The following is a 13,218-nucleotide window of genomic DNA, read 5'->3' as shown; positions in this document are numbered from 1 at the left end:
CTGAAGAGCTGTTTAAGGATAATAACAACACAAATAATGCAGAATATCAGTCCTCTTACGTAAAACAAGATATTTTACACTTGTTCCATTGACAATCATATATTTTCTATATAAGACAGTCTGAGTATTATGAGTTATATTATTTAAAACGGTCATGTTTTCCCCGTCCTGTCAAGGCTAAAATATGAACAATCCCCTGTAAGAGTCTTGAGCATTGCCTTTTTGGACACATTTCTTCAGTGAAATTGTGTCTTCATCTCAACTTCATCTCGCCTTCATCTCGCCTCGTCTTTTACTTAACGCTCCTCTCCCTTTCGTTTGTCTCTCCAGAAACTGTACCTCCTGATCCGCGGCTCGTGTCTGAAGTGTCACTGTATGACGTATCCCCGAGCGGCCATTCACCTCCTCATCCAACAGCTCCACCTGCTGGACCACGGGGCGATGCAGGAGGTGCACGAGCTCGAACAAGTCCTCTCACAGGTACGACACACGGGTTATTTAAGAGTGTATCATAGGAAATCACAAACAACATGCTAATAAGTTTACCAAAGTATCAGTATTACCCCAAATCACCCAATCCATTGAAACTCTGTGTCACTTCTGAACAACTCCACAAACTCCAGAGGAAGAGGAAGTGCATATTCTTCTTCTGCGTCGCTTAGAGCCTAGAGCGCCCTCTTGTGGTTTCCAGTGTGAAAATAACAAATAATATCACATAAGTCGCTCTGGAGTATAAGTCGCACCCCGGCAAAAACGATGAAAAAAGGTGCGACTTCAGCAAAAGAAAGAAAGTGTCTGTGTTTTTATTTTCCCCGTCGGTGCAGAGAACCCGTTTTTCTCCTTTTTAACATACGTTTTTGTGGTTTTATTCCATTTTTAGGTCGTGGTTGACAAAGAGAAAGTCTCCGGCGACGACATCGAGCGAGCTTTGAAAGAGTTCACTGATCGCGTCGTCAAGGAGACACCGGTCACCTGCAAACCGGTCAGTCACGTTCATTTGTGCAGAGAAAACGAACAAAGCACACCAAATGTCAAACCGACTCATAACGGCTTAAAACGCTCACTTTGGTGGAGGTTCACGACTGCTCCTGCACGTTTTTAAAGTCAATCTCTGTCTTTGGACTTGTTTTGATCAAGTCTATCTTCCTTTTACACATTTAGTCTTTAAATTGTACTCTGTGAAAGAGGAATGTTGACAAAATATAATCTACATTTAAACTGTGATGATGATATTTTATGACTTTCAGACCAAACATCTCGTGCAAATGAAGAACAGTTTGATAAACGACTTCTGGAAAAACCACATGAAGACGAGGACATGTTCCAACTGCAGGCACGTTCTCTAATCCATCCTGTTGTTAGCCATAATCCATCGTGTTATTAGCCATAATCTATTGTGTTGTTAGCCATAATCTATTGTGTTATTAGCCATAATCCATCGTGTTATTAGCCATAATCTATTGTGTTATTAGCCATAATCCATCGTGTTGTTAGCCATAATCCATCGTGTTGTTAGCCATAATCCATCGTGTTGTTAGCCATAATCCATCGTGTTGTTAGCCATAGTCCATCGTGTTGTTAGCCATAATCCATCGTGTTAGCCATAATCCATCGTGTTGTTAGCCATAATCCATCGTGTTATTAGCCTTAATCTATTGTGTTGTTAGCCATAATCTATTGTGTTATTAGCCATAATCCATTGTGTTGTTAGCCATAATCCATCGTGTTGTTAGCCATATTCCATTGTGTTGTTAGCCATAATCCATCGTGTTGTTAGCCATAATCCATCGTGTTGTTAGCCATAATCCATCGTGTTGTTAGCCATAATCCATCGTGTTGTTAGCCATAATCTATTGTGTTATTAGCCATAATCCATCGTGTTATTAGCCATAATCCATCGTGTTGTTAGCCATAATCCATCGTGTTATTAGCCATAATCCATCGTGTTGTTAGCCATAATCCATCGTGTTGTTAGCCATAATCCATCGTGTTGTTAGCCATAATCCATCGTGTTGTTAGCCATAATCTATTGTGTTATTAGCCATAATCCATCGTGTTGTTAGCCATAATCCATCGTGTTGTTAGCCATAATCCATCGTGTTGTTAGCCATAATCCATCGTGTTGTTAGCCATAGTCCATCGTGTTGTTAGCCATAATCCATCGTGTTAGCCATAATCCATCGTGTTGTTAGCCATAATCCATCGTGTTATTAGCCTTAATCTATTGTGTTGTTAGCCATAATCTATTGTGTTATTAGCCATAATCCATTGTGTTGTTAGCCATAATCCATCGTGTTGTTAGCCATATTCCATCGTGTTGTTAGCCATAGTCCATCGTGTTGTTAGCCATAATCCATTGTGTTATTAGCCATAATCCATCGTGTTATTAGCCATAAGTTATTGTGTTGTTAGCCATAATCTATTGTGTTATTAGCCATAATCCATCGTGTTATTAGCCATAATCCATCGTGTTGTTAGCCATAATCCATCGTGTTGTTAGCCATAATCCATCGTGTTGTTAGCCATAATCCATCGTGTTGTTAGCCATAATCCATCGTGTTGTTAGCCATAATCCATCGTGTTGTTAGCCATAATCTATTGTGTTATTAGCCATAATCCATCGTGTTATTAGCCATAATCCATCGTGTTGTTAGCCATAATCCATCGTGTTATTAGCCATAATCCATCGTGTTGTTAGCCATAATCCATCGTGTTGTTAGCCATAATCCATCGTGTTGTTAGCCATAATCCATCGTGTTGTTAGCCATAATCCATTGTGTTATTAGCCATAGTCCATTGTGTTGTTAGCCATAATCCATCATATTATTCGTAACCCAGGGTTCAGAATAAGCGGTATCGCATCGCAAAATGCGACGCATTTCACAGAAAAAAGTGCTTTTGTTTCGCAGCTTTTGTGATACAAAAATGTGTGTTTAATTGTGTAACCAAAGCGCCTAAAAGTACTCATCACTGTCAATCAATCGTCATTAACGGCATGACACATGTAGGACACTGTGTGGACATGACACATGTAGGACACAGTGTGGACGTGACACATGTAGGACGCTGTGTGGACATGACACATGTAGGACACTGTGCCACGTGCGGTAAAGTTAGCGTCATATTCAGATTCAGACTTCCGAGGTCAATAACTCCTAAACGCAAAAGTCTTTGCAGATCATTCACATGTCAAAATATTCATAGTTACACTGCCAAGTGACGACAACCTCGTTTTTAAAAATCAGATACGTATTTTGGGCGCAGCGAATAACACGGATCCAAATGTGCAGCCGGAGCAGAGACGAGAGTACTTAGGGACCGTCATCAAATAGCAAAACGAAAAAATGGAATGGAACGTCAAATAGAGCGGTACAATTTCAATAACACATAAAATACACCATGATGGTCGCCACAGCAACCTTTATTTTTCCATCAGAAGCTTAAAACTCCTGCAATCTGATTGATGATGATATGGAAGAAATTTGTAAATAAGGCCATTTGTCTGTGTTGATTAATTTGTTCAACAACAAATTTTATTTGCAAGTTTTCTGTTTTATTAAAAAAAAAAAGTTTTTTTAAAGTGTTTAAAAGTTAATTTGTTTTTTAAAAATAGAATGTTCACAAATACGTTTTAAATAAATAATCGTGTTATATCAATGGAAAATATTGATTGTTAGTCACTTTCGTGTTTTGCTATGCAATTATCAAATTGCTATACAGATTTGAAAGAATTAGCGGATTGTTTAGCAGCTGCTGTATAAGTGAAAATCCTTAATCTGAGCCCTGTAACCCATCGTGTTATTAGCCGTAACCCATCGTGTTATTAGCCGTAACCCATCGTGTTGTTAGCCGTAACCCATCGTGTTGTTAGCCATAGTCCATCGTGTTGTTAGCCATAGTCCATCGTGTTGTTAGCCATAGTCCATCGTGTTGTTAGCCATAGTCCATCGTGTTATTAGCCATAGTCCATCATGTTATTAGCCATAATCCATCATGTTATTAGCCATAATCCATCATGTTATTAGCCATAATCCATCATGTTATTAGCCATAATCCATCATGTTATTAGCCATAATCCATCATGTTATTAGCCTTAATCCATTCATTTCCCTGAAACAATAAATCTGAGAAGAATGACTAAAACTGAATCTGAAACTCTGAAATCTGTTTGTTTTAAAGGCGTGCGAAGTGTTCAGTGCGTCGTGAGCACAACAGCAAACTCATCATCAGCATGTCTTCACAGGACCAGACCGGTAAAGACACGCCCCTTTTCATTTGAGACACGCCCCTTTTCACTCGAGACACGCCCCCATTGACTCAAGAGAACCGCCCCCATTGACTCAAGACACGCCCCCGTTGGCTCAAGACACGCCCCCGTTGGCTCAAGACACGCCCCCGTTGGCTCAAGACACGCCCCCGTTGACTCAAGACACGCCCCCGTTGACTCAAGACACGCCCCCGTTGACTCAAGACACGCGGGTGACTAGAGTCTAGCCCTGTGACTTTTGGCCTTATTTTACTTTATATTTGAGTTAATTTACATTTAATTAAATTCATTTAGGATGAATAATAAATTAAGATATAAAGATTTCTTTCATTTCTTTCGCATTAATTGAGTGAAAGAAAAGGAGCAGAAAGAAGTATAAACTTAAGAAGTATAATGATGTACATCGACTAACCAACTAAAGGCGACTGGCTCGAGGAATGTGTAAATAGTTTTTAAATAAGATAAGATATGCCTTTATTGTCCACACATGGGGAAATTTTGGTGTTACAACGCAGGTAGATACAGGGAGAAAGGACGGATAACTTTCCCCCTGTAAAAACCTGCGGTGCTGTTTATTAAACGTTTTTGTCCATATGTGGCTATAGTTTGAATAAAGTTAAATGTTTTGGTCCACAGATGACCTGCTGGCTGGACGGAGGTCGTACTTGACGGCGAGCACAGCCCAAGAACACGTGGTGCAGCTGTGGAAAAAAGAAGGTATTCATGTTTTAATAAATACATCACTTTGAATCACTTTACAGTATTATTTAATTTGGCTTTGAACAATGTTGAACGATATAGGGCTGAACAGTCTTTGAGAAACATCTGTTTTCCATTTTTGCCATTATTGTGAGGAAAAACGTCACGATTTACTGATTATTGACCAAACAAAGGCAAAATACTTCCTCTAAAACGTGGCCAACTTTCTGATGTCACACTTTCTGAACGATGAAGTGAATAAGAAACAGACAGATATAAACACTTTTTACATTAAATGACTGATTTTTGCTTCTAAAATTGTCCCGATTATTAACTTTTTAGTCACTGAATGTGAGTCATTTGATGTATTTTTGATCTATCGCTTATGGACATGTTTTTACACGTTTGAAGAAAAATAGCGTTTAAAAAAAAATGTGGCAGAGACTAAACTGACAGAGAAAATGTTAAAGATTCAAATTAATTGTACTTTGTCCTCCGAATAGTAACAGTTACTCTTAAAAATTAACTTACTGATTTATGTAAACACAGCAAAAATCACATCTAATTATTGGGTTTTTTTGATTTTATAAAGCCGTGTAAATGTGTTTAGATAGGAAGTTCTCATTTTAATAATATTAATAATACAAATAATAATTCTAATAATGATAACGATTATAATAATATCCAATGTTTTAAATAGAAAATTAATCTAATTTTGATAATAATAATAATAATGGTGATGATAATAATGATAATAATAGAAATAATATATAATTATCATTATTATTTTAATTATTACTATTATTCTGTGTTGAAATATGAAGGTAATCCAATTTTAATAATAATTCAAATAATAACAATACTAATAATAATAAGTTTAATTATCTCTGTCCTGTTGAATATGCCTTGATCATTTTATGGTCGTTAAATATACAATTATTATTCGCTTACGTAGGGTTTTTCCTGAACCGCCTGTTCTCCGGGATGGACTTTGACTCAAAAGAGAACAACTTTAACCCCGACCTGTTCTTCCTGGACCTGCTCCTCGTCCCCCCCTGCAGGTCGAACCTTGTAGCACGTTTTTGTGCAGAATAATACTAATAATAATACAGTTCATTTAAAACAAAAAACGGTGCATAATTGTGACAAAACTGTTCTCGTTTGTCCAGATATCGCCCCATTAACCGTATGGGGGAACAGATGTTCACGAATGGACAGACGGTGAACATGCAGGCGGTGATGAAGGACTGCGAGGGCATCAGGAAACTGCTCGCTCTGATCGCCGGGAAGAAAATGCAGGAGGAAGTGGTACGACAACATTTAAACAGCAATCGGACATAGACATGACACTAAACGAATATAAAAGGGATTAAAGCTGGAGAACCTGATTTTCAAACCACGTTTTCTCCATCTGTGACGAGTCTTCTGTTTTAAGTACATAAATCATCTCCAGACTCGTTCTGAGCATTTCTCTGTTTAATCATGATCACTACAACTGCGTGGGTTCCTAGTATCCCGGATAAGACTGTGTAATTCTCTCAGCAGCCAGTAGATGGCTCAAAAACTCAGTCAGTGCCATGGAAAACAGCAGTGGTACAGATGTAATGTAATAAAAAAAAAAGAATGTTACAGGTGTTTTTTTATGGGGGGGGGGGGACACTGACCGGGCTCGTCTTCACAGATCTGACCTGTAACTTGGCCTGGTGGCTCTTTGGGGGTTAGCTATGTTTATTCCAGGCAAGACAATGACATCAGTGGTGGTGGACCCTTCACCAGGAAAGTTACACAGCACCTTGTCTCGTCCCCAGACTCCTGAGCAGGTGGAGCAGATGGAGCAGATGGAGCAGGTGCAGCAGATGGAGCAGGTGCAGCAGATGGAGCAGGTGCAGCAGATGGAGCAGGTGCAGCAGATGGAGCCGGCAGATCAGTCCTTCGTTATGTCACTTCCTGGTCAGACTCTCACCGATAAACTCTACAACTTGTGGAGCCGACTCCAGAGTCACGTCAACATCGTGTTCGACAGCGACATGGACAAGCTCATGTCCGAGAAGTACCCAGGAATCAAACAGGTCCTGAACCGGGGCTAAAGGAGGACTGGGGCGGGGACTGCTACAGACAGGGTGGGGACTACTATTGGCGGGGACTACTACAGACGGGGCGGGGACTACTACAAGAATCAAACCAGGACTAGAGAGTGGGCTAGAGTGGGACAAAAAATTGGCCAAAGTGGGACTAAGACGGGGACGAGATCATGACTGAGAAGCCTCCATAACGAGAGCAGGACATACTATGACCAAAATCTAAATTCGGCTCCACATGTTTCCCCCAGATCCTGGAGAAAAAGGACGGTCTGTTCAGGAAGCACATGATGGGGAAACGCGTGGACTTCGCTGCCCGATCGGTCATCTGCCCCGACATGTACATCGGCACCAACGAGATCGGAATCCCAATGGTACTGAAGCTATCCAATCCATTCCTACGTATTATATTATTATATTATTTGTACATATACAAATACAAAACAAATATTATTAATAACTGTAAAGTTGAGGTGATTTCCTCAAGAAGGTAAGGAATAATATTTTTATAGCACTAAAATGGATTCAGCTTTTGAAAACGGTGAGTAGACAACATGACACATTCTGGTTTAACTATAATTACTGATGATCTTGATGATGAGATTTTGATCAGCGACCCAGGGCATTCATGGGGCGGGTCGTGCTCGCGCGGGGCGGGGCGTGCTCGCGCGGGGGGTGCTCGCGCGGGGGGTGCTCGCGCGGGTCGTGCTCGCGCGGGTCGTGCTCGGGCGGGTCGTGCTCGGGCGGGTCGTGCTCGGGCGGGTCGTGTTCACGCGGGGCGGGTCTTGCTCACGCGGGTCGTGCTCACGCGGGTCGTGCTCACGCGGGGCTTGCTCACGCGGGGCGTGCTCACGCGGGGCGTGCTCGGGCGGGGCGTGCTCGGGCGGGGCGTGCTCGGGCGGGTCGTGCTCGGGCGGGTCGTGTTCACGCGGGGCGGGTCGTGTTCACGCGGGGCGGGTCGTGTTCACGCGGGGCGGGTCGTGTTCACGCGGGGCGGGTCGTGCTCACGCGGGTCGTGCTCACGCGGGTCGTGCTCACGCGGGGCGTGCTCACGCGGGGCGTGCTCGGGCGGGTCGTGCTCGGGCGGGGCGTGCTCGTTTGTGTCCCTTGTGTTTCTCTGTCATTCTTTGGCTAAATCCTGATACAGCGCCTCTAGAGACGATGTGGAGATAAATCTTTCTTCACATTCGATTAAATTTATAAAGATGTATCGTGAACATAAACCGGACCAGCTCAGAGGAAGAGAAACAGTGAATGCCACCTACATCTCAAGTCTTTGACACTTCTTTCAAATGTCACTCATCTCACATTGAACCTGCCTCTCTGTGGTTTTGTCGTAGGTGTTCGCTACTAAGCTGACCTACCCTCAGACCGTGACCCCGTGGAACGTGAAAGAGCTTCGCCAGGCGGTTCTGAACGGTCCAAACAAACACCCGGGCGCCACCATGATCATCTACGAGGACGGCCGTAAAGTCAGACTGTCTCCGACTGACGTTAGCCAGAGAGAAGCCGAGGCCAAACAGCTCCTGACGCCGTCTCCCAGAACGCACAAAATGCCCATGAAGATCGTGAGTGACTTTAGCACAATGTGAATTAGAAGTATAACGTAACATTCAATATCAATATTTTTCCTTCGCGATCCGCTTCATCGATCGGCGCTCACATAGTTTTCCTCAAACCGATAGCGATGGGACCATAACGCTTTGTCACATTGGTCACGGTTTCAGCATCATTTTGATTTTGTTGGGCTCAAAGAAAATGTTTTCTGTTAATTTGAACAAAACAAAGCTGATATTAAATTAACAATTTTGTGTTTTGCGGGGATAATGATGAGACTAAGACCCTGAAATTTGAATAATTGAAAAACAAAGTCGCCCCAGCCAAAAATGCATAATAGAGAAGAAAAAAACATGTATAAGTTGCACTGAAGTAAGTGTGAAAATAAGTCGCACCCTGGCCAAAACTATGAAAAAAGATGCAACTTATAGTCCGGAAAATACGGTATATACATTTTTTAATTGCGTCCCATAGGGGGAACATGTGTTGTACTTACAGGTTATATACAATCACCATCAGACTTTTATATTGTGCTTTATAAACTGCCGGTCCAAAAAAAGGATTGGACTAAGCAAATCCAGTAGGTGGCGCCTCCTTCTGGATAACTGCTGCCGGTGACTTTCAGTATGTAACAGTGCAGTGAGCGGTTACTCATTTCGAAACAAGCGCGTGGAAAGACGAATCCCGTGGTCATGGAGAAGATGTCGGTGTGTTTGACTAAAGCCACAGCAAATATTTTGTGTTATTTAGAGATGTTTTCATTTTAGAACATATAAAAGTCTTTCATGTTGTATAGAAAGTGTTCTTGTGTGTTCTTCTGTGTTTTTGTGTAGGTGAATCGCCACATCAAGAACGGAGATGTGCTGTTACTGAACCGACAGCCCACCCTCCACAGACCCTCCATACAGGCCCACTGCGCCCGCATCCTGCCCGGAGAGAAGGTGTGTCCCGCTACAGCGCCAACACGATAACACGCCAACACAATAACACACCAACACAATAACACGCCAACGCTATAACGCCAACGCTATAACGCCGAGACAATAACACGCCAACACAATAGCACGCCAACGCGATAACACGCCAACACGATAACACGATAACACACAAACACAATAGCACGCCAACACGATAACACACAAACACGATAACACGCCAACACGATAACACACAAACACAATAGCACGTAAACACAATAGCACGCCAACGCGATAACACGATAACACACAAACACAATAGCACGATAACACACAAACACAATAGCACGCCAACACGATAACACACAAACACAATAGCACGCCAACACGATAACACGATAACACACAAACACAATAGCACGCCAACACAATAGCACGCCAACACGATAACACGCCAACACGATAACACGATAACACACAAACACAATAGCACGTAAACACAATAGCACGCCAACGCGATAACACGCCAACGCTATAACACCAACATGATAACACGCCAACGCTATAAGGCCAACACGATATGGCCAACACAATAACACGATAACACACCAAGACGATAACACACCAACGCTATATGGCCAACATGATAACACACCAACACGATAACACGCCAACACGATAACACGCCAACACGCTAACACCCAACATGCCAACAGTTCGAGCTTCACTGTGGTTTTCCCGCAGGTTTTGAGGCTGCACTACGCGAACTGCAAAGCCTACAATGCGGACTTCGACGGCGACGAGATGAACGCTCACTTCCCCCAGAGCGAGCTGGCCCGAGCCGAGGCCTACACGCTGGTCAGCACCAACCAGCAGTACCTCGTCCCAAAGGTGTGTGCCCGTCACGGTCTGTGCCCGTCACGGTCTGTGCCCGTCACGGTCTGTGCCCGCTGCTCCTGCTGCTGTGCTCTGACCTAAACCTGCTGCTCTTTGACCTAAACACGCTGCTCTCTGACCTAAACCTGTTGCCCTCTGACCTAAACCCGCGGCTCTCTGCGCTGCTCTCTGACCTAAACCTGCTGCCCTCTGACCTAAACCTGCTGCCCTCTGACCTAAACCTGCTGCCCTCTGACCTAAACCTGCTGCTCTCTGACCTAAACCCGCTGCTCTCTGACTCAAACCCGCTGCTCTCTGACCTAAACCTGCTGCTCTCTGACCTAAACCTTCCTAAACCTGCTGCTCTCTGACCTAAACCTGCTGCCCTCTGACCTAAACCTGCTGCCCTCTGACCTAAACCTGCTGCCCTCTGACCTAAACCTGATGCCCTCTGACCTAAACCTGCTGCCCTCTGACCTAAACCTACTGCCCTCTGACCTAAACCTGCTGCCCTCTGACCTAAACCTGCTGCCCTCTGACCTAAACCTGCTGCCCTCTGACCTAAACCTGCTGCCCTTCCTCAGGACGGGAAGCCTCTGGCCGGTCTGATCCAGGACCACATGGTGTCCGGGACCCAGATGACCATCCGAGGCTGTTTCTTCAGCAGAGACCAGTACACGGAGCTGGTCTACAGAGGCCTCACGGACAAGCAGGGCAGAGTGACGCTCCTCCCGCCGGCCATTCTCAAGCCACACCCGCTCTGGACCGGGAAACAGGTCGGCGACACCCCCCCTGCTGCCGCACACTGCGCTTGTACACAGGGGTTTGGGGCGCGGGGGGGTTTCCAGACTAATCTAACCTAATTTGCAGTATCTGTTCAATATGTTCAGTATATTGTACAGCCCGATCTCATTATCCAAGATACTAATTGTTAGAAACTATTTGGACCAATATTTATACAGAAAAAACCCTGCATAAATAGGACAAATTCATCTTTCCTGAATAGTTGAATGTTCTTGATCTTGATCTGCATCAGAACTTGTATTTTTCCTGAAGTTATCCGATTTCGAGATATTTTCAAGTAAACAAAGTTTTCTTCTCTGACGATAGTCAGAGAATGCGCTCGTCCGGCGCATTTCTCCGTCCATAACAAATGACCTGTTTGACTTATAAGATGGTGTTTGAGACAGAATGAGACCATCCATTTTTTCTGTCCACGGGTTTGTTTGCTACAGCCTCCGGAGGAAAAAATGCGCTGCTTCTGAAGCGCGCATCCATCTTTGTTTTTAACCCTTAGCTACTGCTAACAGTCAAGTAGGAGACTTTGATTGACATATTATTCTAGCCAATAAGAATAGCTTTCGAATGGTGGGCGGGACAAAAGCCTTATTCACACAGAATTCTCCCTGTTCTCGTGCGCAAGGCTGCCTAGATTTTTCTGCATTTTGCGACTAGATTTTACGCATCACGTTTTCTGATTTTATTCGCCTTTTGGACGCGCATTTTGTTATATGTATTTTTATACCAATACTTTTTTTTTTTTTTTTTTTTTTTTTTTTTTTTTTAAAAGGTCTAACCTAACCCTAACCCAAGGAAACACGGCTCAAAGAGGCCCAAAACTTCATCAATGATATCGCACTCTTTACTATTATCACAATGGTGAAGGTTTATGTGGCACTTGATGCAGCAACCGGGAAAATAAACGGAGAGAAGTTCTATCCGATACCGAAAAACCAGGAAATAAGAGCGCGATGGACATAAGACTTTTATATATCTGTCTATCTCTATCTATCTATCTATCTCTATCCATCTCTATCTCTATATATATCTCTATCTCTATATATATCTCTATATATATCTCTATATATATATCTCTATATATATCTCTCTATATATATCTCTCTATTTCTCTATCTCTCTATCTCATAGACAGACAATATATATATATTGTGTGAGATCTGTTCTGCGCACGCTGTAGAATAAACACCAGATTTATTTCGGCTCAAAGTAGTGTTTATCTGAAGTTCTATCGTTTCTCACTCACTCGCGCAGCAGGAGCGGCGCAGCGCGGAGCAGACAGCTGTGGGGCTACGTCACGGGTGGGCGGGGCACACGCGCGCTCTGAGACTACGTCACGGGTTGGGCGGGGGAGCCAGATCGCTCTTCACAAGGGTGGGGGCGAATATCAAACCAAGCCATCTGCATTTCCGGGTTGGTGAGGGGGTCCAAGGTCTGGGTGATATTTCTTAACTATTATGTTAAGAGTGTTGCACAATCCTTATTATTATCAATTATACACTTAGGATAGACTACGAAACGTGAAAAAAGCATGTTATGGCACCTTTAACCTCCTATATGGGAAATTCATGGGTAAACTCATATTTACACATTTTCACATACATGGTTTTTAGCAGTTATAATAGGTATCAGTGGCCTACAAAACATCAAAATGTATGTTTTATGATTATAGAGGAGCTAAAATTGTAATAAAGCAGTTTGGCACAGTTGGCACATAGATACAAAAAGGTCAACAGCACCAAAATGCCTGTTCCCAGAGATCTGAAACTTTACACAGTTGTTTTCAACAAGATAAACAGCATGTACAGTGAACAGCATAAGCACACAAAATAGGCCAAATAGGTGGATGGTAACAGGTTAAAGAAACTGCTATTTTGTGTTTTTTATTTTATTTTTTTTGGATATTGAGTATCAAAAATCCAGTGTTAACTTTTAGCGTGGACCATTCTCCGTGACATTGCATTCGTTTTGACTGAGCGGGTGGCAAAAAGTTAGCATCGCAGCTAGCCTAGCGCCACAGCTCTCT

The 13,218-nt window shown here is 43.1% G+C and overlaps 1 protein-coding gene across 1 annotated transcript in view; it reads left to right on the top strand.

The window, feature by feature from the left end:
• The window catches only part of polr1a (RNA polymerase I subunit A), a 40,292-nt gene that overhangs the window by 4,164 nt on the left and 22,910 nt on the right, over positions 1-13,218 (top strand). Inside the window, exons 4-16 of the mRNA XM_072440033.1 lie at positions 331-480; positions 881-982; positions 1,248-1,333; positions 4,180-4,253; positions 4,904-4,984; positions 5,922-6,027; positions 6,136-6,274; positions 6,775-7,035; positions 7,296-7,418; positions 8,385-8,612; positions 9,435-9,542; positions 10,263-10,409; positions 10,979-11,170. Of these exons, the coding sequence (XP_072296134.1) occupies positions 331-480; positions 881-982; positions 1,248-1,333; positions 4,180-4,253; positions 4,904-4,984; positions 5,922-6,027; positions 6,136-6,274; positions 6,775-7,035; positions 7,296-7,418; positions 8,385-8,612; positions 9,435-9,542; positions 10,263-10,409; positions 10,979-11,170 (1,797 nt within the window). The remainder of the gene's footprint in view (positions 1-330; positions 481-880; positions 983-1,247; positions 1,334-4,179; positions 4,254-4,903; positions 4,985-5,921; positions 6,028-6,135; positions 6,275-6,774; positions 7,036-7,295; positions 7,419-8,384; positions 8,613-9,434; positions 9,543-10,262; positions 10,410-10,978; positions 11,171-13,218) is intronic.

The sequence above is a fragment of the Eucyclogobius newberryi genome, unplaced genomic scaffold, assembly GCF_026437365.1.
Source record: "Eucyclogobius newberryi isolate DKJ021-1_F unplaced genomic scaffold, fEucNew1.0.hap1 SCAF_11, whole genome shotgun sequence".
NCBI classification, from domain to species: Eukaryota; Metazoa; Chordata; class Actinopteri; order Gobiiformes; family Gobiidae; genus Eucyclogobius; species Eucyclogobius newberryi.
The sequence above is the reverse complement of the archived record's forward strand: the minus strand, read 5'-3'. Positions and strand labels throughout refer to the sequence as shown.